The sequence below is a fragment of the Oreochromis niloticus genome, linkage group LG1 (assembly GCF_001858045.2).
Source record: "Oreochromis niloticus isolate F11D_XX linkage group LG1, O_niloticus_UMD_NMBU, whole genome shotgun sequence".
NCBI lineage: Eukaryota > Metazoa > Chordata > Actinopteri > Cichliformes > Cichlidae > Oreochromis > Oreochromis niloticus.
The window spans coordinates 17,366,721-17,392,164 of NC_031965.2; the positions used below are offsets into that span (position 1 = coordinate 17,366,721).

Sequence of the window (25,444 nt, forward strand, 5' to 3'; positions counted from 1 at the left end):
CTGTGACTCTATGTGTTGCTATAGACACTCTTGACAAACACTGGGTCTTACATTGACAAAAGGGGCTTTACTAAGAGCTACTGAGTAAAGTAATTTCCCTGAAGAGCATGTAGGTGTCTGTCGCCCACTGAGAATTTGTCATGACCCCCTCCTGAGTAGCCCCACACTGTCAAGATCAGATGTCAGACTAGGGTCAGAGCGTGACTCCCCAGCTCACATAACAAAAATTTGTTTATAAGTGAACTTAGGCATACTGAATAACCAAGTTATGAAGAGACATAATGCTGTTTTCTGAAAGTGGTGTAGAAGCTGACAGCCAAGTATTGAATTACACTACTTGACCTCTCCCCGTGACAGCAACGCTCTGTTTTCTTTAAATATCATAACAGACCACCAACAGTCTGACCCGGAGAGGGAACTTCATCTCTTCTCCTGCTATGATTTATAACACGCTCAGTAAACCAAGGCCACTGCCCGACAACCTTAATGTTTTTGGTGTGTATCTACAACCCATTAAATGAGTATGTTGTTTGGCAAGTTGCTATGACCGTGAACCGGAATAGGTGTAGGCCAGATATTAGTATCTGGGAAAGACAGGTGCTGTACGTGGCTGGAATAAGCAGGGAACCACTGAGAGTCCACACAAAATAATCCCAGATAACACGCAGCTAAATAAAGCTAAATACAGAAACACACACGTGTCACCAAGAGTGAGGTGGTGGTGGTGGTGGGGGGGGTCATAAGGGGAAAGAAGCGTTAGATATTTTTGTAGTATGGTTTTATTTTCTGACAGGGTGATGGCGATGGATCACTGGCTCATAGACAAGTAGGGGAGATATAAGCTGGCCAAGCGTTTGTGTTGTGCTACATGTGCTGTTTGTATCCATGGAAACTGCACCATGACTGTGTCCCCTGATTGCCAGATAGAGACACTGTCCTTAAAGTGATTTAGGAGTGGAGCATCTCGGTTTTAGTTTTACTGCTCAGAAGAAGTGACTCAGTGTGCATCATAAGAAAAGGGTTAGAGAAAAAGCTTAGAAGGTTAGATCTACTGTAGTAGTTTGGTTTGGATGGGGTACATATTAGGTTTGCTACAGACCAAATTAATTTATATCATAACACAGCTGTGTAACAGTCCAATCAGACTGGTTCATTTAAAATGGGCTATATAGCAATTTATAATTAGAAAGAGGTTGAGAAATGAAAAGAAAGTCAGTATAAAAAACAAGCCAGACTGGTATAAAAACCAGAGCAGCGGATGCCTTTACCCTCTGATGTCAGCCAGGCTCCAAAAACACTGGATCCTTCACTTGCCATTATCCATAATGATAACATCCTCTGTTTATCTCTTACTCTCTTTCTACTGCTGTGCAACCCTTTAGTTTTGTTAAATATATACATTCATTATGTACACATTCATATATTCATTTCTTCTCGAGTCTTCACATTTTAATGCTTCATTTAGAAAATACTCCTTTGTATGCTCTATTTTTATGCTTTACACTTATGGACAAGCAACATAGTATTTTACAGATTCTCTTATGAGCTTTTGAAAATAGTGTATTGCTAAAGGTTTTAAGTGTATATAAAATGTTTCTTATGCATGTTTGAAAACAGTTGCATAAGAAATCATGATGTAAGATTAGATGAAATATACTTTATTTACCTGAGAACTCCGGCAATTCCTGTGTTACAGCAGCCAAAACACTAAACCAAATGCATAATGTACTTCCATTTATATAGCACATATACCACATTTAACCATACCTTCATGAAGCACTTTATTCAATACACTTTATCTGCCTCACATCCATGGACCCCCAACATGGACCTAACCCAACACTTTGGAAGGAAGCTGGAGAACAATGCATAGAAAACTATGGAGGCCTGTTTCTGCCAAATGATTTTTATTCATCACTATTACTTGTTTGTTTGTCCATACGTTCCATTTTTGGGTTATTATCTTGAAATAAGGGTTAAGGCGAGTGATGGGGGTAAAATTTAGTCTGAGACTTACTAATTAATTAAAAATGCTTACAAAATAATCAGCAACTGAAACTTTAGAAAAGTTTAGATTATTGATGGGAAAAAAGCTTATATAAAAACCTGTTTTTTTCTGAAAATAAGACAAGGTCTGCATGCTTGGGGTGGAATAGCCATAAGGTAAATCAGAATGGAAATGGAACAGCTGTATAAAATAAAATGACAATATAAAGATCTCAATAAGGTAAAAAATAAAATAAAGCTCAGGAAGTTAAACCATAGTAATACAATAAAAGCAGAAATAACCCGGAATTTAAATAAAATGTTGTGTAATAAAATGACAAAGTTGGCTTAAAGTACTTCAAATTTTAAGAAAGCTAAATAAATCTGAGGGAAAAAAGACGATCAATATAGAAAAGTACAAGCACGCACACCGACAAGGCCACTTTTACCACATATACCTTTAGTTTTTGTATGTACATTTTATTATTACTACCACTTTTTAACAAAACATTACGTGTCAACATGCTTTTGGCACTGATAAAACAATAATGATGTGCAATATTGATGACTGGCCCCAGCATACAGTAATTCGCACATTTCTCTGTACTCCACAAATACATCGACTGTCACGACACTCTCCAGAGAACTTAAGTTTCTTCTTTTGCCTGAACAACAACTTTTTGTCCCGCGGGTTTGTATTTCACAGTGTTGCTCAGATGTTGCTGTGTCTGGCAAAATAATCACTATGACAAGCAAGTAGATATCCTGGTGCTAAAAATACATGTGATCGACTCCATTTCTGAGGTCTGACTGTAGTATCTTATTACATGGCACATCGATCGTGGCTGAAGATGATGTGCCCGCTCAGGTATTCTCAGTCCCAATAAAGCTCACTGATGCTATTTTTGAGGGATTACTTGAGAATATGTGTCAGATATACTTCATACACCTACTCTCATTTTTTATTCATTAGCCAGGAGGCAGAATTTCTCCACAGACATCAGGTGGAAATGAAACCAGGTGAGGTAACGCAGCCTCTTGAACACCTACACAGTGACTAAAAGGACAGCAATGGCAAGGTCAAGTGTTATCGAAGTTATTTCCTTCGATGTAAGATAAAATACGCCATTGATGTATTATTGACAATGTTGTATTTCTCCTGCCAGTAATACATCATTTAATTTACTTAACCATTGGTTTCTATGAACTGTTGTAAATTATTTATTTTCTGTGAATTTTTTTCTCATGTTCAGTGTAAAACAAATCAGTAGTTACTGGGTTTGATACAAATGAGAGCAGACACTGCCACCTGCAGGAGGATAAACACAAGCTGAATATGCCAGAGATCAAATAAAAAGGTAATTAAAATCTGAATGAGAATAAAATAAATCTGAGAAAGAAAATAACAATTTAAGAATGTAGAAACAAGGTGCAGGAGAAAAAAAATAAGCATTTATTTAATTATACATTAAATTAAATGAAACAGTATGTGAATAGCTACATATTTTAAACAACCATTTAAATGTTTAAACAGACATGTAAATATAAATTTCATTTTATGAAAATATTTTTGATGAATAGCTGAAGAATAAGAATTCAGTCTAGAAATTTAATAAAACAGCCAAACCTGCCATCTGCTGGACAAATATTGTAGGGACCGTAGATATACGTCGATAAATATATGACAGCAAAACAATTCACCTCTGTATTCTAAAATTAAATGCAATGATACTGGACTTCTCCAAGTATGGTGGTTATCATGTTGATGTATTGATGTACTGTATTTTCAGTCTGGTAGTAATACATACAGAAACATATTTTACAGTTTTCTGACATCAAGTCCTTCTCCTTACAAAATATTTGCAAATTCATTGATTCTTAACATTTTAACTTTATAGTATTTAACATTTTGTATTTTCAGTTGTTCAAAGCAGTGTATTTTTAGACATCTTCAACACAGGTGGTAAATATTTAACCAATCACAGCCCAGATTTCTCACTGGTCTACAACCTAGCTACTAATTACTTTGAACTCTTGCCTCGTCTAATCAATGATAGAGTTTAAACATTTGCTTGAATTACTCCACCTAATTCTGGATACCAGGTAAAAGGTTACAGTTACGCAACAGTTACAGCAACTCAGATGGTGAACATGAACACAGCTTTTAGGTGAGAACTCTCACAAATATACGGGACTATGCATGCTTTTCCTTTTTTTCCCCGTTGCTGGTTCACAGGTGTAATAATAATACATCCTGCACAATAGTAAACCATCGTGTGATGCTGCTGACAGAATTAATAATTATCTGATCATCACAGAAAGCTTCAGAGATTTTAAATGGCGCTTTGTTTGGCTACACCACCAGGGATGACAATTATTGAAGCTTTTTTCTTCTGTTCTAAGTACAATCACAAACCCCTCGGGATAAGCTATCAGGTGAAAGTATTCTCGCGTTATTGCATTTACGGTTGTCTAAAAACAGTGTTGGTTATTTATGACTTCAGATCTTCGGAGGTCACATTAATTGGAGGAACGCACTCTCCTCCCTTTTAGAGGCTGGGGAGGCCTGAAGTTGTTTTCCATCCGCATCTTCTGATTGTCTTCCTCTTCGGTGAACAGAAGCATTCTGAGCATCCCCAGCTGCATTCAGAGGGACAGAAACATGAACTCTGGAAAAGACATTCATTTCCTGCACAACCCTTTCTCCACATTAGATGCTATAATAAGACAAATATGCCAAGTATAACTTAACAAATCCCATTAAAAAGGTCCAATAATTGACAACATATGCTAATCTCTAAAGCAAACCTGGCTTCCCATCTCCAAGCTCACTTTTTCGTACAAAAACAGATTTCTGTAAACAATTACCAACAGCATTTGGGCAGTTTCCTGCAATAATTACTCAAACAGCAGCAGGTTTTGCAATTCTTTTTTGGAGGCGGTGTGATGCTTTAGTGACGGCAGAACACACGTAGGATCAGCTCAGATCAATTTAGAACTTTCTAATGACCTTCTAGTGTTTCTCACTGCAAAGCTGTGACTCACTGATGAGTTTTAATACAGCTCCATGGCACAGAAAAAACAGCTTCCTGAACTTAAAAGTACCCACAAAACCAAGTTAGACTTTGGCACTTCCTCTCTAACTCTGTGTCTACCATTATGTGGGGAAATGAAAAACAGTAGTAATTCCTACAAAAGTAATTCCTTGTTATATAAGGGCTTTTCCCTGCTGGGTCTCCATGTAAGCATTTTCCAATTAAAGCCTTGTACCCATCCAGTCATCCATCAGGATAATCAGCTGGAGGGGATCAAAGGCTTGAGGAATGGAGTTATAGTCTGTGGGGCCAGTTGCCTGGCTTACATTCACCCCAAGCAATGCTACAGATGGGTTTATAGATCGTTCATGACCAACACCCACAGTGCTTCCACCAGTAAAACCTCTGATTCCTCATGCACAATTATAGATTTGCAAAATACGCAACTAGAGAAAATCAGGAAAAAAAAAAATCAACAAATTCATAGAATAATCCCGAGAATGGCCAGCAGTGGCTACAAGACAGACTCACAGGGGGACCTGGAAGGCGTGTGCAGGCATCCAGTTAGTCAGCTTAACTTTGACATCCTGCAGTTATCAGACCTAAAGTTTGTGATTAAATTCAATGCTAAGAGGCGTGGATAAAAAACAAGTTCACATGTGGCATGCCTCTTGAATGATAAGCATGATGAACATGCTTATCATTCAACATGCTGGAATTTAAAATAAGGCATCATAATACCAGTGCAATTATGCACATGACATACACATTCTGTTGCAGGAAACTAAGATTAAGACTAAAGTTACGACTCGAGATTTGTTAGATCTGCTTTCAGGAATGAACCCATGATCCAGTGATGCTGTACTGTGTTTTGAAAACATAGGAAACATTGACTGTTGCCAGGATGGCAGCACACACGGACGAATGCAGCGGCACAGCGATCCCAACTATTGTGCAGCTTTTGCGTTTTTACACCTTTTCGTTGAGTCTTCCTGCAATGCACTGATCACTTTCATTCTTCAGGAACTAACAGACATCTGCCTCAGCCTGAAGCTGGACTTTACTTCAGATTGGACCAACAGTGTCCCACCTGAGATTGCAAGACCACTGTGTCCTCTGTGGTTTATTGTCAGGAACAGCAAGCGATACAGACGGCAAAGGGAGAGGAAACCTAAGAGAAAAGTAGGGACGCAGACCTGGCTATCGCTCCAGCTGCAAAAACAAGAACACAAATCCCCACTTCCATCCTCTTCCTTACCAACGCCAGATCACTCACAAACAAAATGGCGGAGCTACAATCAAAGATTTACTAACTAAGGCCTGGCTTCATCCAAACATCCAGTGCCTCATTGGAGTTACCAGGTCGGACCCTACACCCCCAGGACTGCAAAACAAAGACTCTGGTAAGGGAAGGGATGGTGAGCTCTGTGCTTATGTGCTAGACCACCCCTCCCCCACTCCCCCTAAAGGCTATTCTCTTTTTTTTTTTTATACATATACACTCCCTGGAGACCAGTGGAGCATAGCCAAACATAATGCAGACAAAGACTCGTGGATGTCACAACAGTGATCAACTGGCACTTCAATGCCTCAAGCTATACTGGCTTACAGATGAATGTAGGTCACAATTTCTGACAGTTTTACGGTTCTGTTTAACACGTTCATTTTTAAACTGAACACTATGAAAAAAGATCACACATGATAGTCTTCTTTTGAAGCAACAATTGTAGATCTTCTTCTTTAGTAAAAGAGAACATTTGCCAGAGTCATTACCCACTGCTGAGTACTGCTTAATGATGTCTCTGAGTGGCTGTATAACACAACGTGGAATAATCAATATCTATTACAGATAAGATTATTGGTGGAGTATAGACTCACTTACTGTTAATGATTTATACCCAGCACAGTCATGTCATGACAATATAGCCACACTTCTCCACCTCCATTTTGTAGATCAGCAAAATATTTTAATGCTAAAAACAGCACTGCCTAAGTTAGAAACCAGGTATGTAAAGTGGTCACAGTTGCAGCACTCACCTGCTTTTCAGACACTTCGATTGGCTCCTTCAGGACGATCCAGATAACGCTCTCGTGCAGCGGAGGTGTGGTTAGAGAGCCGAGGTAGGTCCAGAAGTGAAGACTGCTGGGAAGCAGGCACTTGGGGTTGAAACCTTTGAAATCTGTGATACTGCCCTGAAACATCAAGACAATATAGTTACAACACTGCAAAAATGCAACTCACAGACTATTCTTTATTTTATGCAATAAAATAAGCCAACGATCACAGCTAAGCTACTCACTTTATACTTCACCGTGTACAGAACATCCGTTATCATGTGGAGCCATCTGTGGTCATCACCTGTCTTACATAACAGATAGATATATTTTGCACACACATGCATGTTTCTAAGAAGATCTTGCATATTATTAACTTGCACTAAGATGGTTTCAGTCTATCGTTATCGGGCATGAGGACAGAAGATGGGATTGCACTTAACAGAAATGTCTTACTTCTAAAAAGATGCCAAGAACGGCAAGACCATCGGGCGCAGTTGATGCCTCTCCATATGTTTTGTACTTGACAGCATTCCAGTGAACTAAATGAAGCTGAGGAAACAAAAAGAATAAGAAAAATAAGGTAAATAAATTAATTCATGCATACCACATTGCAGCCCTTTCTGTGTGCTACAAAATGACAGAATGTCAGTAAAAAAAATCTCTTTGTAGTAAACGATAAATTGCCTGCCACTGTAGTTTAAATATAAGATTTTTTTTCTCTCTTCTAAAAGGTCTCTTCTTCTAAACTAAAAGAGAGTCTGCACTAAATACTCAAACAAATGCAGTACTTATAATTTCAAATATCAAAGCCCTGTTACCATATACATTTTTACCAGTATACACACCCTATTCAAAGTTTTCTTAACCTGCATTTGGCTATCAGATGCTGAGATAAAGGATTTAAACTCAACAGAGACTGACCTCAGATGCAAAGCCTTTTCCTGAAACAGTGTGCTCAGAGCCTTCGTGTCCTTTTCCACCCCAGTGGAAATGAAATTGTTTCAGTCTGTAGGGGTTATCGAGTGGGCCTCCCTTGATCACTGTGGGAGATACAGAGAGATGTACTGTAGAGGTAAAAAAACAAACAAACAAACAAAAAAAAAAATGGTGGAGTTTACGTGCAAGCACTCCCCATACCTTGTATTGTTTGATTTCTCTTCACAGGTCTCTGCCTTACAAAATTTAGAGCTCTAAAATGTTCTTCTTTTGGATGCTCTTTCCAGGAGTCGCTACAGCGATGTACTCATTTCTGATTTTCATATGGTACATTCTCAGTGAAAATCTTAACATCTTCCGTACTGCCACCTCCAGCCCTGACTCCTGTCTTTTTGTCACCAAAGCTCACAATGTCACCTGCAAACATCACAGTTCACAGAGACTCCTGTCTGACCTCATCTGTCAACCTGTCATCAGTGTAGAAAACAAGAAGGAGTTTGGAGACAATCCATGATGTAATCTCACATCTACCTTAAATCCATCTGTGACTCCTAGAAGACACCTCACCACTGTCTTGTTTTCCTCATACATGTCCAATGCTTTCTCTTGAACCATGTTGACTTAGTTCAACTCTTGCTAACCTTCTCTATACTGCTCCATAGTGCCTTAAAATGACTTGTTGCATGCATAAATAAAATAAAAGTGAATCTGAATATCTGCGAGGGGATTAGAAAATGTCATTTCATGAGAACACATCACAGAGTATCCTTTGTGTAGCTTTACATGAATGTCTGACATCATTAGTCAACACCCAGGAGGTTTCAAATCATCGAATTTCACAGTCAAAGCTGATATAGAAGCAAAGTCACCTATGTCACCTATCACATCTATCAGACCTCTGTGGCACCAGCTTAAGCTTCAGATGCAAATTGCCAGTCCCATGCAAAATCAAGATTAGGATATTTTTAACTTATTTTTCAGATTCAACAAGGGTGAATAATAACTTTAATCTATGTCACAATGAGAATAGGAGACCCTGCAGACTGCTTTAAGTGCCTGTGGTATGCATTGCTGGATGTGGACTGGATGTGGACTTCTTCACTGTTATTATGATTGTTATTCATTGTGATGCTGCTGACATCGTTGTGACAAAAAGGATCAGATGATTCAAGGTCACATTAGCAGTGTATGAGTGGCACAAAATGTGAAAGAATGATCAACAATATTATAATATTGTTAATAATATGTAGATAACATTTTACACTACCTACATTGCAGTGATACATATTTATAAATGAATAATGTGCCGAGTCAGGTAGTTAAAGATAGCAATGTTGTTGTAAATCCTGACCTTCGTAACACTACTGTTAACATCTGTCTGTGGAAAGAAGAACATAAACCACCTGCAGTTGTGACTAGTCTTAAATCATGTTAGCTATTGTAATTCTATTTTATTAGTACAACTCTGAATAATTTAACAGTGTGCACCTGTCTCAATATAACTGCTTTGGTATTCCCAAAAAGTTGATTCTGTTCATCTGGATGTGGCATTTTCAGAGGGACAAATGTTTTGTCACTCATCCAAGTGACTTCTGAATAAGATGTGTAATGGCAAACAAACAACGGGTTTAGAGGATTTGTGCAGAACATTTGAAATACAGTGAAATGATGCTCAGGTTGTAGTGGATGTCAGGGGTTTTTTTTGCAGGTGTTTTATTTCATCATTATTATCAGTATTTCAGCAAAGAGCCATTTACTTGTTTTGTGTTAACCGTCAGAGCAAAACAGCGCACTTTTCCGAGCTCATCATTCATGCTAATGTCAGGGTGGTTAACACAGATCCACCCAGTGATAAAGACAAATATTGTCATCATAACCACTGAGATCATCCAACATTATTATATTTCTTGTCCAGCAGACAGACAGTCATGCAGTTAAGTGCTGCTTGCGCTTTCCTGCAGCATAATAAGAGGCTTATTTGCAAACTGTGATAATAATCAGTTTTACACGTGGTTTTTGCTTTCGAGAAATCAAGGGAAGGATTACTGGAAGTAAACTTTTAGCACAGATTTCCCCCTCATGTAACTGGCAGCAGATGTCAGACTGAAGATCAAGTTTGTCTTCAGCGGCTATTATAGTTACACGGCAGTTGTATAAAATTCTAAAATAGATATGGGCATGTTTGTAACACACATAAAATCCCTGCCACTACAACAGGTAAAAGTGGAATGAGAATATTGTTTGATTTAAATTCACTTCAAACAAAAGTACAATTTTCTCACCTGAACGATCATCTGAGTCATTGAACTCCACAACTACGGAGTGTCCATTGTTGGAGATGTTAATGGAGGTGCAGTGGTCGTAGTTTATCATTAAAGGGCCCAGATCGCGGTCACGTGAAGCCTCATTGGGGACAATATCAATTGGTGATTGCCGGTTCCCCTCTGCAACGGGGTAGTTTTTATACCATGAAGAAGGACCTATAGGAGAAACAAATGTAATCAAAAACAGACACATTTACAACACACACAATTCTGCAATCACAATGATCTGCACCAGATCTGTTAGTGTGTCACCTAACAACAAACCTGCAACTAAACTAATGAAGCTTTCTCCCCCGCGGCCACAACTAAAGGCTGGTGGCACCACCTAACCTTGGTCCTAAACAGGTATGAGGAATTCAGATAGACTGCCTCATTAACATTAAGGCACAGTAGCACAGCACAGAATAAGTTTGTTTAAGAACATTGGACAGAGCAAAAATAAAAATATTACACTCTCTGTAACTCAGGGAAAATTCAACTGGACTGTCAGACTGAGGTGAAACCGTTTATCCCTTTAAGCGTGGGGCTAATCTGGATTTAAATGCCGTCTTTAACGTCTGAGTAAAACACGAAGCACCGCAAACAGGCCGTTTATTCCAGTTAAATTGCTAATTGCCTCCACGCAGGAAAACAGTGCCTGGAGCTTGCATGTTGGAACATCTCACCGTCCTCCTTCCCGTATCCCCAGTGATGTCCCGTCATTGTCCCTGTCTGCAGGTTCCAGTCGGACCAAGCGGCACTTCGTTGCGCACGTGAAGGACAGGTAGGGACATCAGCGGGTACAACAAGTTTACGGGGAAAGGGGAAGGGCAAGTATACCTCTCTTTGTCACGCCCACAAGTGTGCGCGAGCGCACGGTCATTGCACGCTAAATACACACCTCGTTGAATAAAAGAAAAATTAGCAAAATCAAGAATGTGATCTACTAAAATCTAAAAACATTCTGTTGCTTTGGTGAATAGTTTAAATAGTTTATTATACAGTTTATTCTAGTTTAAATTATACTGCGCATGTATAAATGCCATTCTATACAGTTGCACTGCCTGAGACTTTTTAAACATGTCACTAGTCCTCATCCAAAATATAAGCCAGTTTATTTACAGCAGTTTTTGGTGCCCTTTGAGAAATCTTCCTCGCACTGCTTCCATGATATAGACATGCCAAATCAGTATTATTTAGTTTGTGCAATATTTTTTTTGTTAATTGCTGCTGCTGGTAGGTTTGGGATCTTTATTAAATTAAAAAAATAATAATTGTCAAATTCTTAATTAGATGTAATATTATTCATCCGAAACCTTGGCCCCGTAGGAGTTTAATGTCACATTTGAGCATTTTACTAACATACAGATGTACTGTAGTCCCCCTTTTTTTCTTTATGTATTTCTTTCTGCTTCAACTCTATACTCTAAGCTATATAATATATTTTGTAATACTCTATTATATAATAGAGTACTTTGTACTCCATACCATTTATTTTATTTTATTTTTTTTACCATTTATTTTAAAGCTTTAGTTACTTTTTGAAAAAAATTGTTAAAGATCCCAGGAAGACCCAAGTAATTACAATCATAAACACCTGCAATGGTCCAGTGATATAATGTGTATGATTCTTACAGAAGCCATTTTACATGACTATGATTACTTTAGGTATTGAAAATATATTTTGGTTTTACACAGGTTGCACTAATAATAAGTTTACTTAAGTTAAAAAACTAAAAGACTATTTAACTGTGCAAATAATTGTGTTTAAACTCCTCTGTAGCATTACTTTTCTGGTAGTAAAACTGTAACTGTTTTTTGTGAGTAACATCATCTCTAAACCATACTTCACAGCAAGTCTCACTGCCATGTTGTAAACCTTCATTTTCACTCTTTCTGCTATCCCACTGTCATAAATCACCCTAACACTCGTCTCCAGCCACTCCACCCAGCCTGCGCTCTCTTCTTCACCTCTCTTGTGCACTTGTTTGGTGCCTTGGTTGACCCCGGGTATTTAAATTCTGGGTATTTAAACTCATGTAACTTCACTACTCCTTGCATGTGCAAAGTCTCCCTCTCGTTCACACCCACATGTATTCTGTCTTGCTTCTACTGAGTTTAATTCCTCTTCTCTCCACAGCATACCTCTACCTCTCCAGGCTCTCATCCACCATCTCCCTGCTCTCACCACAGATCACAGTGTCATCTGAAAACAGCATAGTCCACAGAGACTCCTGCCTGACCTCATCTGTCAACCTGCTCATCACCATAACAAACAAAAAGGGCTTCAGAGGTGTAATGTGTCATCTGTCACTACTACATCTAAACAGACAAATAAATTAAAATCCCTAAAAACTACCCGAAATCAAATGAAAAAAAAAATACAGAAAATAGTGAGAAGAAAAAGATAAAAGACGGTCTGCTGAATATGCACAACATAAATATACAAATATAAAAGTGAATAAAATTCTGATTTGGAATCAATAAATATGTTATTTCTAACACAATATTAATTATAAAGCTGTTGATCTGTGTCGAAAGTGCAAGAGCGGATTTTCGAGCGGGCACTTTCGTGTCGAATCTGGCGCTGAGGAAGTCAATTTACGTCCATTAACGTCACTCAACACAGAGCTATCATGGCATCCACCAAAGCCTCGAAAGAGCAAAAATACGACCGACAGCTCAGGTTAGTTTAAACAGCAGCGTAGTTTTCACAAAGAAATAACATCCCTCTAGCTAAACGTGTGAGAGGTCACAGCAGCAACGCTGTTGGGGCAAGAGTGCTGAAGCTAGCTAGCGTTAGCTTGCTATGAGAGTTGCAGTTGAAATAAGCACCGGCGAGCTAATGCATTAGTTAGCCGTAAGAGTGATGTGACTGATGTGATGTTATGCTCTTTGTTTCTGTGTGGGCTCAGGTGTCACCCTGTTTTAACGTATTTATGAACAGCTCTTGATGGTTTAACAGGTGTAATAATACAGGGCTGTCGATGAGGGTGAATCTTTCTTACCAGCAGCCGAGTCATTCTGGGGAAAGTAGCTCACTGTGTTTGTTAGCAAGTGAGGATAAATGGCAAATGGCAACAAATGTTCGTGTTGTGTGCTTTCAGGCTGTGGGGTGACCACGGCCAGGAAACACTGGAAAATGCACACGTGTGTCTCATCAACGCCACGGCGACGGGAACGGAGATACTGAAGAACCTCGTACTTCCAGGTGAACACCTTTTCCTCTGTGTTAGTGACCGTGCTGCAGGTGATGGTGAAAACATCTGTCTGACTGAATGAATTGTTCTGTGTGTCAGGTATTGGAGCATTCACCATAGTAGATGGGCACACAGTCACAGGTGAAGATGCTGGAAACAAGTAAGTGGTTATGTTTAGCTTAAAATATTTTTATTCTATCAGTTTTACTCGCCTGGTTGCAGCTGACCTCTTAATCTCCTTTTGCAGCTTTTTCCTCAGCAAAGACAGCATTGGAAAGGTATGCGTTGCTGGGAGTTTCCATTTTCTCCCAACAGCTCTGTTGTCCTCTTGTTGAAGTACGCAGTGTATTTCCATATTTGTTTGAGTTCTTATCGTACTTTTTGTGCAGAACAGAGCACAGGCTGCCACTGAACATCTGCAAGAGCTGAACAGTGATGTCTCTGGAAACTTTGTCGAGGAGGTTGGTGTTGCTTCCCTTCCAAGGCAGTCTTGGCTGTTTGTAATCATGTGTATCATCTGTAGAGTAATCACATGGCAGCATGATTACACACACAAAAAAACCTACCAAAATCACTTATCACTATGGCTGTATCCAGCTATTTTTATTTAAATGTGTTGCACAGCTATTTTATTTTCAGCTAAAGATCATGAAATCTTAACAAGATTTAGCAACTTGTTTCAAATAATTTACCAAGAGGTCAATATCTGAAGAGTAGTTAAGTGTATGATGAAATTATTTGACAACATGCAGGTATTAACCACATTAACTTTTCCAGCTGTTTTCAAAACCTTAATAATGTTTGAGTAGAAATTTAAAACATCCACAGTGTTTGTGATGTTGAAATGAAGAAGATCTTTCTGCACCATGACACCAAGACAAATCCCACAAACTTGACAATAAACCCAACTCTGATTCAGATGAATGGAACGTATGGTTTGTGAATTTATGACTTTTGCCACTCTGAAGCCACTTGTAATTTCTGTCACTCCTGCAGGGTCCAGATAAGCTTTTGGACAACGATTCAGAATTTTTCCACAGGTTTACCATAGTCATTGGTGTCCAGCTACCAGAAAGGTATGAGATCATCTTAATCCTTGCATTCATTTACAGTGCTGTGCTAAAATCTTGAGACACCTGTCATTTCTTTATACTGTGCTAGGAAAATAGAAAATTGGTGCAGTGTTTTGAAACAGTGTACAAACATACATGGAAATGCAGCGTATAAGGAAAAAACAGTTTGTGCTATTCTAACAAGCTTGAAAGTCAACATTTGGTATGACCACCTTTATTCTTCAACACAGCCTGAACTTTCTTAAGTAAGCTTTCTTGTCATTTCTTTAAGTAGTCTTGAGGAATAGTTCTCCAGGCTTCTTGAAGCACATTCAAAAATCTTTCATGATGATGAAGAGCTTTGAATGATGAAGATGATCCCACACTGCTTCAATAATGAGGTCGGGGCTCGGGGAAAGCCAGTCCCCAACTGATAATGTTTCATTGTGTGTTTTGCTTTTACTACAGTTCGAAGTGTGTTTGGGATCATTGTCACGCTGAAATATGAAGAACGGAAGCTGATGCCAATTTTCCCCTATTTCTTAAGGATAAGACTTTCAGATACTGTTTATCTGCTGTCACAGTCACTTCTTGTCCTCTTCCACCTGGACACATTCGGCACTTTTCAAGGACTCTTAGGCTCTTTTGAAGTGACTTTGCTGGTTCAAAAAAAATTTTTATGTTGGTCAAACTGTGTTCTCTTCGGCATTTCTCATAGGTCCAACTACAATGATTTGGAAATTGTTTAAAAAAGATACAAGAAAGTCTGACTCCTTGGAAGTAAAATGATTCAAGCCTTTTCCACTGTACTGTAATACTGTAACAAAGAGCTGATGAAGAAAACTACGGCAGTCCATGAGTCATTTATTCTTAGAGAACGTTCATACATATCTATTGCAAGATTTTCCAATCAAATTAAACATACTTCATTGTCGGGCTGCTTTTAATATATACTTTTTTTCTTTTATGTAAAATGTTAACTCTTATTGCAGAAAGTTTCAGGACTGACTTAATTTTCTTGCTGGTCTTATTTTCTGTCCAAATATCTTCACATCTCTTCAAATCCAACAGCACGTGTTTGAGGCTCGGCTCAGTTCTTTGGAGTGCCTCTGTACCTTTCCTAGTCTGTAAGACCTACGGCCTCATTGGCTACATGAGACTGGTGGTGCAGGAGCATACAGGTAAGTCGCTCTTAGCAGCAGTTTTCTTCTTTAAATCCTTTTTATAGTCTTGGCATTCTTCAGTTTGTATGTCTAACCTGATAAGTTCACTTTTCAGTGAACTTGGTACGAACATAGCTTATTTATGTATTAATATTTGCCAAATTACACAGTATATTTAAGAGTACAGATATGACACTAATATTGAATTTTTCTGCATCTCTTTTCAGTGATTGAATCTCACCCAGACAATGCCTTGGAGGATCTAAGGTTGGACCAACCCTATGCTGAATTTCAGAACCACATTAAGTCATATGATCTTGACAGCATGGAGAAGAAGGTGTGTGTTTCATTTGTGCATGCACATCATTCAAATGATGCCAGGGTTACACATCTAATCATCTTCCTTTCCGTTCTTTATTTAATCTGTAGGATCACAGTCACACGCCGTGGATAATCATTGTTGCTAAATACCTGGAGAAATGGCTCAGTGAGGTGCAGTATTACATTTTTCTTTTGCTTCTCTAGTGCCAAAATGTCTGACAGATCCTTTAGCATTTCTGTTGCTGTGCAGAAGAATCTAATTCTGCTTTTGCTGTTTGTCATTGTAGCATAATGGTCAGCCACCAAAAAACTACAAGGAGAAAGAGGCCTTCAGACAGCTCATTCGGGAAGGTACTTGTGGACCTGTGAAGGTACTTGTGGACTTTTCTCTTCATTTTATGCATACTATTTCTCTTTCTTTCAGGGATCAGGAAGAATGAGAATGGTGTCCCAGAGGATGAGGAAAACTTTGAGGAAGCTATTAAGAATGTCAATACTGCTTTAAATCCTACCAAGGTGACAGAATTTAAAAGCTCTTGGCTTCCTTAAGAGTTGTCTTGTGTCCCACACAGCATCTCTCACTTTAAACTCCCACCCCTCCATAGTTTAGTCTATTAAGACTTGTGAAATCTCTTGCTTCTGCAGATTCCTAGCGCTGTTGAAGATCTCTTCAATAGTGAGCAGTGTAAAAACATCACAGCACAGGTTGTAATTTTTTGCCAGATCTTTCCTATAAAAAAATACATATTTTAAGGTGTTTGCTTTTAATCTGTAAAGTATTTCTTGTATGTGTTTGTTTAGAGTCCATGCTTCTGGGTGATGCTGCGAGCTGTCAAAGAATTTGTTCACAACGAGGGAAATGGAAGCCTACCCGTACGAGGAACCATACCTGACATGATTGCAGATTCTCAGAAGTTTATCAACCTTCAAAATGTGTAAGTGGGGAAATATGTGGGTGCTCACTGTTTAATTAAACAAGAGCAACAGAAATGAACTCAACAGTTCTGCATTTATTGATACATACTTGCCATTTGTGGGTGGTTTGACTTCTTATTTGTGTTTTATTACAGTTACAGGGAAAAGGCCATGCAGGATGCAGCAGCTGTTTCTAAACATGTAGAATCTCTACTACAGTCTGTTGGAAAGGTATGGCGCAAAGCTTTGGAGCTTAGATTTCTAAATAATGCATAATGAAATTGGAATCTAGTGTGCTTAAAACAGTGCAGCAATCAGACTAGTATGCTAATCTGGAGAAATATATGGTACAGTTTTTTTTTCATAGTCATATCACAGCACGTGTTTGTTACAGGTACATTTGTAGATCCTTCATCTCCATCCAAATAAGTTTAATTCATCAGCAAAGCCAAGAGTGTTGAAGTTTTTAGTTAATGCTTTTTCTACTGGAACCTAATATCTGCATCATGTGTCTTTTCTCTACATAACTACATAACTTTGCACTTTTGCTGTAACAAAACAAATTTCCCACCTGTGGGACTAATAAAGGCCATCTTATCTTATCTTATCTTATCTTATCTTATCTTATCTTTCGTCATGATATGATTGAGCTATAGAATTCTATAGAGTTTGCCCTCACATACTCAGTATGGCAGTTTCACCATTTAATTTGACTAAAAACTGGATTCCTACACTTCTTAATTCTGCTTACGTTTTTTCCACTAGCCAGCAGAAAGCATTCCTGAGAAGGACATCAAACTGTTCTGTAAGCACTATGTTCTTTTATCAACAACCATTCACTTGCCATGTGTGTTTTTGAGGGGGTCCAGTTTTTATTGCTGTTCAGCGGGGCCCTGTTTAATTGTGTCGTGTGAACCCTGGAAGTTAGTTAAAATTGATCAGCTTCAAATAGATCAGATATGATTATTCATGGTAATTTAATTATTATTGCTTTTAATAATGCCCTCCAACGAGCTTTATTAACATCCATATGACATTAACATTGTCATATGTGAAACAAAGCTGCACAGTGCCATATATTCATTTGTAAAAATTTCACAAGGAAACACCAAGTATGTCATGTGTTGCTTTATTTATTTCCTCTGAGCCTGGCTATTTCTAGCATGTGTTATTCTGTTACTTTGTCCTCTCATTGGAAGTGTAGCGTGATATGATCTCTTTGTGACACCTGCTTCATGTGAGGCTAGTCATTTCCTAACTGTAGATATTTGTGTTTAGGTAAGAATGCATCCTTTCTGCGGGTGGTGCGCTGCAGGTCTCTGGCTGAAGAATATAGTGTGGATACAGTAAACAAAGATGAAATCAGTAAGTTGGGGATTCATTTTCTCTTAGAGTAAACTCTTTTTATGTTGGAGTCACGTCATGTTCTTCTTGTTGCAACAAAGCCTACTTTTGTAATAACATCAGCTGTTTCCCCACAGCCTCCTGCATGGACAGTCCAGATAGCGAGATGGTCTTCTACCTCATGCTTCGAGCTGTTGATCGTTTCTATCAGCAGCACTCTCGCTACCCAGGTATGAAGTGCTTTAAGCTTTCCTCAAAGAGGAAAGTAATATTAACAAAGCTTTGGATATGTAAATGTGTACTAATGTGGCCACTGACCATTAAGAAAAGAACAGCTGCCGCAACATTAAGAATCTCATCCAGTTTGTATACAGTCAGCATCTAAGCTAGAGTCTTAAAAAGAAAAGAAAAAGGCTTGCAGGGTTTATTGAGAATACTTCTCGTGTTTTATTAAACCGTGCTTTTACCAGGTTGGACAATTCTTTTGCCTTCAGAAATGTCTTAATTCTTCATGGCACAGATTCAAAATGGTGCTGGAAACATTCCTCAGAAATCTTTGATCATATTGACATGATGGCCCAAAGTGTGCCAAAAAAAAATATCCCCACATCCTTACACTACTACCACTAGTCTGAACTGTTGAAACAGGTCAGAATGGATCCATGCTTTCATGTTGTTTGCTAGATTCAGAATTTGGTGTGATCAAATGGTACAACAGAAGTCAAGATTCATCAGACCAGGAAACGTGTTAGGACCTCTTCAGTTGTCCGCGGTTGGAGAGCCCGTGTGAAGCTGACAGGAGTGGCACCCGGTGTGGTTTCTGCTGCTGCAGTCTGCTGCAAGCGTTGAATTTTTGTGTATGCAGAAATGCTCCTCTGCATACCTTGGTTGCAACTAATGGTTATTTGAGTTACCATTGCCTTTCTATCAGCTTGAAGCAGTCTGGCCATTCTCCTCAGACTTCTGACATCAGCAGCCTACTGCCCACTGGATATTTCTTTTTTTAAAACCATTCTTTGTAAACCTCTGTGATGATTGTGCAGGAAAATCCAAGTAGATCAGCAGCTGAAACACCCTTTTTAAAGTTAAAGCCCCTTTGTTTTTCTCCCATTCTGATGCTCAGTTTGGACTTCAGCAACTCACTTTGACCATATCTACATGCTTGAATGCACTGAATTGCTGCCATGTGACTGGTTGGTTAGATATTTGTATTAATGAGCAGTTGAACAGCTGTACCTAACAAAGTGGGCAGTAAGTGTATGCTACAGTCTGATTTTACTTCCTGCTGATGCCAGAATACAGAAACAGAACTGATTTCTTTAGTCTCATGTCTTTTTTTCTGTCTTTACTCTCTTTAGGCGTTTATAACTACCAGGTGGAGGAGGACATTAGCAAACTGAAGGCCTGTGTGAACAGCCTACTGCAGGAGTACAGCCTCAATGTCAACATCAAAGACGACTATATCCACGAGTTGTAAGTCAGGGGCAAAACTGGATGTGCTGTTTTGAGTAATTGTTTCAAAAACACATAAACAAATATTTACTTTCTGTTTATACCACTGCAGCTGTCGATATGGAGCGGCAGAGCCACACACAGTTTCTGCATTTTTGGGAGGTAAAGATTCGATTGATTCCTACAGCATTTCTTTGTGAAACGGTGCTGCTAAGTAAGATATATCTGTTCAAATCTTTTATTATGTTTTATTTTAGGATCAGCTGCTCAAGAGGCCATAAAGATTATCAGCCACCAGTTTGTGCCATTTAACAACACTTTCATTTACAACGCAATGTCACAGACGTCGGCCACGTTGCGTTTGTGAGTACGATTACTGAAGCTGCTTACGGAAAATATGAGAGAAAAATGGCACAAGGATAAACAGGAGTGTAATAGATCAAACTGTAAAACTGGACATTGGGATTTGATTTTTACAAACATGTATATGCTTACACCTAGAAGTGCTTCTCACAGAGAAGAAGCATTTTAGACTGAACTGTCAGTTCATAGTGTTTCAGCTTCTTCTCAAAGTTCTTAAAATGTGGGAGGGAAAAAAATCAAGATATCACCCATCACACATTTGCTGTTAAGTGGACCTTTAAGTCAGAAATGAAACTGTCAGATTCCAAACCTCAATGTAGTATTTTCATCTGAAATTCAGCGTTTATGGATGATGTATTACAGCGTAGCGGCACTTTGTATACATTAGTCACAACTGTCTTATTGTATTTGGAACAAGCTATGTAAAACTTGTAGTGTTGAGCTGTCTTGTATTGCGATAAAACATTAAACATTTTATTTGATGTGGGGTTTTTTTTTTCCTTTTTTTTAATATCAGTAAATCCTCTGAGTGTCTTTTTCTCTTCAGCTCACCCGCCAACCTAAGTCACATATTATTTCACCTCTGGAAAACACTTAAAGTTACTTTTTTTCTTTTTTTCTTTTTTCAATGATTTCAGTTCTTCATCCTGAATAAATGTTTGATGACAAACATGTGAGCTTCTTGCGAGGCCTGTAATGTGACCCCTGGCAAGATCCACATGAAACCACTTTTATGAGGGTTTAACATTATCTTTACTCAACACTAGATGGCACTCCTCATTTTTTTACCATTTGTTGGTCATCATGTAGTTGCAAGTTTATTTAACATTCCTACACAGTGACCAGTACCTGGATGCTGACCTTTGGATACAGACTGAGTTTGACTTAATCAGACATAGGATGTTAACAAAAAACCTGTTTTGTTAACGATTAACCAGTGTGTTGTTTCTCAGCAGCTCTTTTTAGATACTGCGCCGTGTGGAGCACACTGGTCTTTCTTTTGAGAGTGATCTAATATGTAGCACAGCCTTGCGAGGTGATTATGTGATATAACTGGTGCACAGGGTAAGGTTTGCTTTTTTCTTTTTCCAGACTTGAGCTGAATGGAAATTTACCCTTCGCAGACCTCTTCTCCTCTCCAAATCTCCCCATGTAGATATCTGTCACAGACTCACTCTCATACCCCCCGTCACCGTCTGTCTGAGAAGGATAGAGCAGGTTGCCAAGAACTACTCTGGACATTTTCTAAATCAAGAATTTGTCCGTTGCCTCTTAAAGATTATCACAGCTCCATCCAGCCGCTGCCTCTAAGACTACCACGTTGTAACAGTCCCCTGTACAGTGAAATTCTTTCTTTGCTGTCCACAGAGGCCACCACAATACATAAGTAAAGTAAATGATAATTTCAAAACAATAGAAACAACTATAAACTACACTAAGTACAATAAAAGACAATAGAAATATAAGATATGCAAAATATATACAAATAAATTTAGTTTATTCACAGGTATCCATCCGAACATGTAATATTCAGCGCTGGTTATACTAGGATGTCTTCGTTTCTGCTTCATACTGTCAGAGTGACGACAGTAACTCATGTGTCTTCTTGTAACCCAAGGCCCCCACTCATGTAAGAATACTGATAAGACTGATAAGAGATTACAAAAACGAATAAGCAAAGAAGAGCTTTTTATCTGACGCAACAGACCGTTTGTCTTTTTTAAACCTTTTTTTTCTCTATTGAAGGATTCAGAGTATAAAAACTCAAGTATTTATAGCAAAAATTGCAGGACATGATGCTACAATAAAGGGAAGGGTATCATGTAAAGCAGCTCTAAAATCCAACTAAATACTTCTACCTAAATAAATATTAGAAACAAAATGACACAGTCAACTTCAGTCAAAGTAGTACTTTGTCCCGTAAGAAATATCACCTTTGCCTCATCACAAGATCCCTAAAAAAATGTTGATTATACAGTTTTGTTAACAGTGGTGCAGACTGTAATTGCGTCATTGTTTACCACTGACACACACACAGCAAGCAGTCCTCCTTCTGCAGTGGTTGTAGGCAAACTAACATGTTTGCTATTCAGTTGCCCAGTGATTTGTTTGGTAAATTGACTGCTTTGAAAAGAACTGAAACTGCAGTATTTAAATATGGTTCAGTGAAACAAGTGCAAACGTACATTAGTCTTGAAACACACATTAAGCACAACATAAACCCAAGGGTAGAGCGACCCCTCACACTGTAGCATACAAATGTGTGATCACAAGACCAGAAGTTAATCACATCTGTTGCACACAGTGATTATCTGGACCTCAGCTTGCAAGTGCTTTATCTTGAAGCTACAGCAGAGACCCCACATGAGTGAGTGTGAGTGTGTTAGGGGCCGTGGGGCAAAGGAGGTGGTCATTAACGCTAAAATCAATCTGTAAATGAGTGGCAAAGTCTGCAGAATGGCCTCGCTGCCAATGATGATTCTGGCTGAAAGCTTCTAGCAACAAATGGAGAGCAAGGGCGGAGGGAACTGCATGAGTCAGCATGAGGAAATGAAGAAAACTGCACAGTAAAGGTGGCAGATTTATGGGCACATCCCCCACACGGACGAGGGACCACTGTCCCCTTTGTCACATGATATGTCACTGGATAAAAGGTTGCATTTAGCACACATGTCACTAACAAAGTCAGAGTGAAGAGTGAAGGTGGTGAAAGAAAAAACCTGCAGCGCTCGAGGATAATGTTCTCTGATGGTTCATGGCTGTTACTTTGAATGATTTACCTGGCAGATATCCAACTTGTTCACCTCCTCGTGAGACCTGGGCTGAATTAAAAACAGTGCAGAGTGGAGTGTTGAATGTGTTTACAGGAGGACTGCAGGAGGCCGGTATACTTTAAACCTCCTAGAGGTCTGCCGAGGGTTCTCTTCATTCTTCCTCTAAACAGAAGGAGCTGCATGCTTGGATTTAACACCTTTGCTTTCTTAAGAATGTACCTAACTTATATTTCAGTATTGTGTTGATTTGACTGGTGTAAACGGCTCATTTTTGACGAAGGAGCTGTAAAGCTTGTTCATTTGAGTAAAGCAAGCTTGTGTTCCTGGAAACAGCCAGCTGGTTTGTTACACAGAACCACCTGCAGTGTGCTCCTTCAAAGGTTTTAGGAAAAGGGCAACCGTTAGTCTATCAGTGTGTACCAGCTAGCTTAAGGAACCAGAGAAAGTGAAAAATGGGAAAGAGAAAAAAGAGGTTTGAAAGATAGAAAGTTGGCATCAGTGTAGGCAACATGTTTACTTTATTGTCACTGTAGCTGTGACCTTATTGGTCAGTAGTTCCTCAGAGGACACAGATTGGTCCCTCACGAGGTAGACTGTTTTATTGTGATGTTGCACGAATTAAGCTGCCTCACAAAGTAAAGTGGAGGAGTCGGAAGAAGTCTCCTTGCATGGTGTGTGATCAGGACATTTAGCACAGTTTCCCAATGGCAGAAATGTTCCTGGTTCAAATATCATGGTCAGCTGTGGCCTTTCTTTTTGAAGTTGTCTTCTTTAGGTTCTCTTTGAGCACTCTGGTTCCTCCCACAGTCCAAAAACATGTTTGTTATGTCAACTGGTGATTATATCAGAATCAGAATAAAAGGTGACAAGCATGTATGGGTGTGTATGGTTGTCCTGTGTTCACCCTGTAATAGATGGACCATCTGTCCAAAGTACCCATTTCTCACCTATGACACTTCTAATCGGCCTCATCCTACCCACTACCCTGAGTTGGATAAGTGGTTAAGAAAGTGGATGAATGGGGTTAAAAACAGTTTTGTGGATGCCAAATACATCTTTAGAGACTATATTTGGCATCCACAAAACCTACTAGGAAATCCAAAGCTCTGCAATTTGATTTTGCTGACCACTTTTTGAACTTAAAATGCAAACCTAAGAGAGCATGTGGTGCTGTGATCACACCAGCTGGTATGCCAGTGAGTTACACAGATTTTCCAAACTTTGCCTTTAGTTTGCTCTCAACCACAGGAAGAACCATTCTGGCTTTATTTCATATGGTAGTGACACTGTTGTGATCACAAAATGAGTCCACAGACAGGCAGACGTATAAACACTCAATCGTGTGTGTTAGTCTTTGTGTTGCAGGAGTTTGCAGAACGATATTTTACCATGAAGATACACAAACGCAGGCAACACAAATTCACAGGTGCAAGCAAACACCAGTATTAAATATTATATGTTAAGATAAGGATATTTGACATTGGGAGTTACAAACGCATTAGTCTGAAAAAATGTGCGATAAGAGTAGAGCTCACTGGATAATTTCTCTTTTTCGAACCATTCTCTGTAAACCCTAGAGACGTTTGTGTGGGAAAATCCCAGTAGATCAGCAGTTTCTGGACTGAAGCACTCAGACGTGTCTGTTTGGCCCCAAAAACCATGCTACACTCAAATACACTTAAATCACCTTTATTCCTCATTCTGATGCTTGGTTTGAACTTTAGCGGGTCATCTCGGCCATGTCTGCACGCCTAAATGCAATGAGTTGCTGTCATGTGATTGGCTGACTATTTACATTAAAAAGACCAAGCAGCATGTTTGTATTACTTTCCCAGCTTTGCGATCTAAAACTGTAAACTCTAATTAAGGGAGGTTTTTATATTTATTATGATCTAAATATTGCTATCAGCATGATTTAGATTTGATTTGATTTTTATTATTTAAAGACTGGTGGACATTATCAATTAAGTGGAGCCAAGCTGAGAAAACTCCCACTTTGCGTCCTCAAGTATAATACAGGTCAACGGTATCATCGGATGTGTTTGTAATGATTTAGTACACTGGAATGAAACCATAACAAACATCCTGACGAGACTTCCACATAACTCAAACATTCGGTCACTGATGTTTCTAAGATGTTCATCTGTGTGTTAGAGAAGGGCAACATTACAATATGCCAAACTGAACCTTACAACACATCTGATATGCAGCTGACTGTTGTGGCTGTACAGTCTTGATAAACGTGGTACAGGTCAGAAGCCCCACTCTGGCTCCTGTCAACATTTCACTAGTGATCTGAGATTTATAACACTGTCAGATTAGCAGCGATTTTAACTCAACTTGACTTGTCATAGTAACAAAATCACAGGTCTACCAAGACTGAAAATGACCTCCACGCAATACCTAAATTCAGCCCCTGAATCCAGAAGGATATGTGGATAATAGAATAGTCTTTGATAATAACTAACTAAAATCCAGAATGTGGACCCACTACTTGGAAAGTTAATCACTTCTATGCTGAGCACCTTCTGGTAAAATTTGG

At 38.9% G+C, this 25,444-nt stretch overlaps 2 protein-coding genes across 4 annotated transcripts; one reads left to right on the forward strand and one right to left on the reverse strand.

Annotated features, from left to right (window-relative positions):
- Positions 1-3,456: 3,456 nt before the first annotated feature.
- Positions 3,457-11,166, reverse strand: ca7 (carbonic anhydrase VII). 2 transcript variants are annotated; one of them, XM_003445759.5, is made up of 7 exons: positions 11,005-11,166; positions 10,298-10,495; positions 8,001-8,119; positions 7,533-7,628; positions 7,322-7,384; positions 7,059-7,214; positions 3,457-4,626 (listed from the first exon to the last, which is right to left on the reverse strand). In XM_003445759.5, exons 1-7 carry the CDS (start codon positions 11,039-11,041, stop codon positions 4,507-4,509), a joined length of 789 nt encoding a protein of 262 aa, XP_003445807.1. In that variant the 5' UTR covers positions 11,042-11,166; the 3' UTR covers positions 3,457-4,506. The 2 variants fall into 2 exon arrangements, with proteins under 2 accessions (XP_003445807.1, XP_019213222.1); XM_019357677.2 differs by lacking the exon at positions 11,005-11,166 and adding an exon at positions 10,604-10,682.
- A 1,681-nt stretch (positions 11,167-12,847) lies between these two features.
- Positions 12,848-20,610, forward strand: nae1 (nedd8 activating enzyme E1 subunit 1). Of its 2 annotated transcripts, none has more exons than XM_003445706.5 (20): positions 12,848-13,004; positions 13,426-13,529; positions 13,618-13,678; positions 13,766-13,796; positions 13,908-13,979; positions 14,515-14,594; positions 15,642-15,751; positions 15,961-16,070; positions 16,163-16,225; positions 16,342-16,405; positions 16,479-16,570; positions 16,700-16,759; positions 16,856-16,989; positions 17,125-17,200; positions 17,735-17,774; positions 18,248-18,334; positions 18,451-18,543; positions 19,672-19,786; positions 19,878-19,927; positions 20,023-20,610. In XM_003445706.5, exons 1-20 carry the CDS (start codon positions 12,955-12,957, stop codon positions 20,130-20,132), a joined length of 1,602 nt encoding a protein of 533 aa, XP_003445754.1. In that variant the 5' UTR covers positions 12,848-12,954; the 3' UTR covers positions 20,133-20,610. The 2 variants fall into 2 exon arrangements, with proteins under 2 accessions (XP_003445754.1, XP_025761530.1); XM_025905745.1 differs by having other exon boundaries at positions 12,966-13,004; positions 13,913-13,979; positions 20,023-20,204.
- Positions 20,611-25,444: the final 4,834 nt, after the last annotated feature.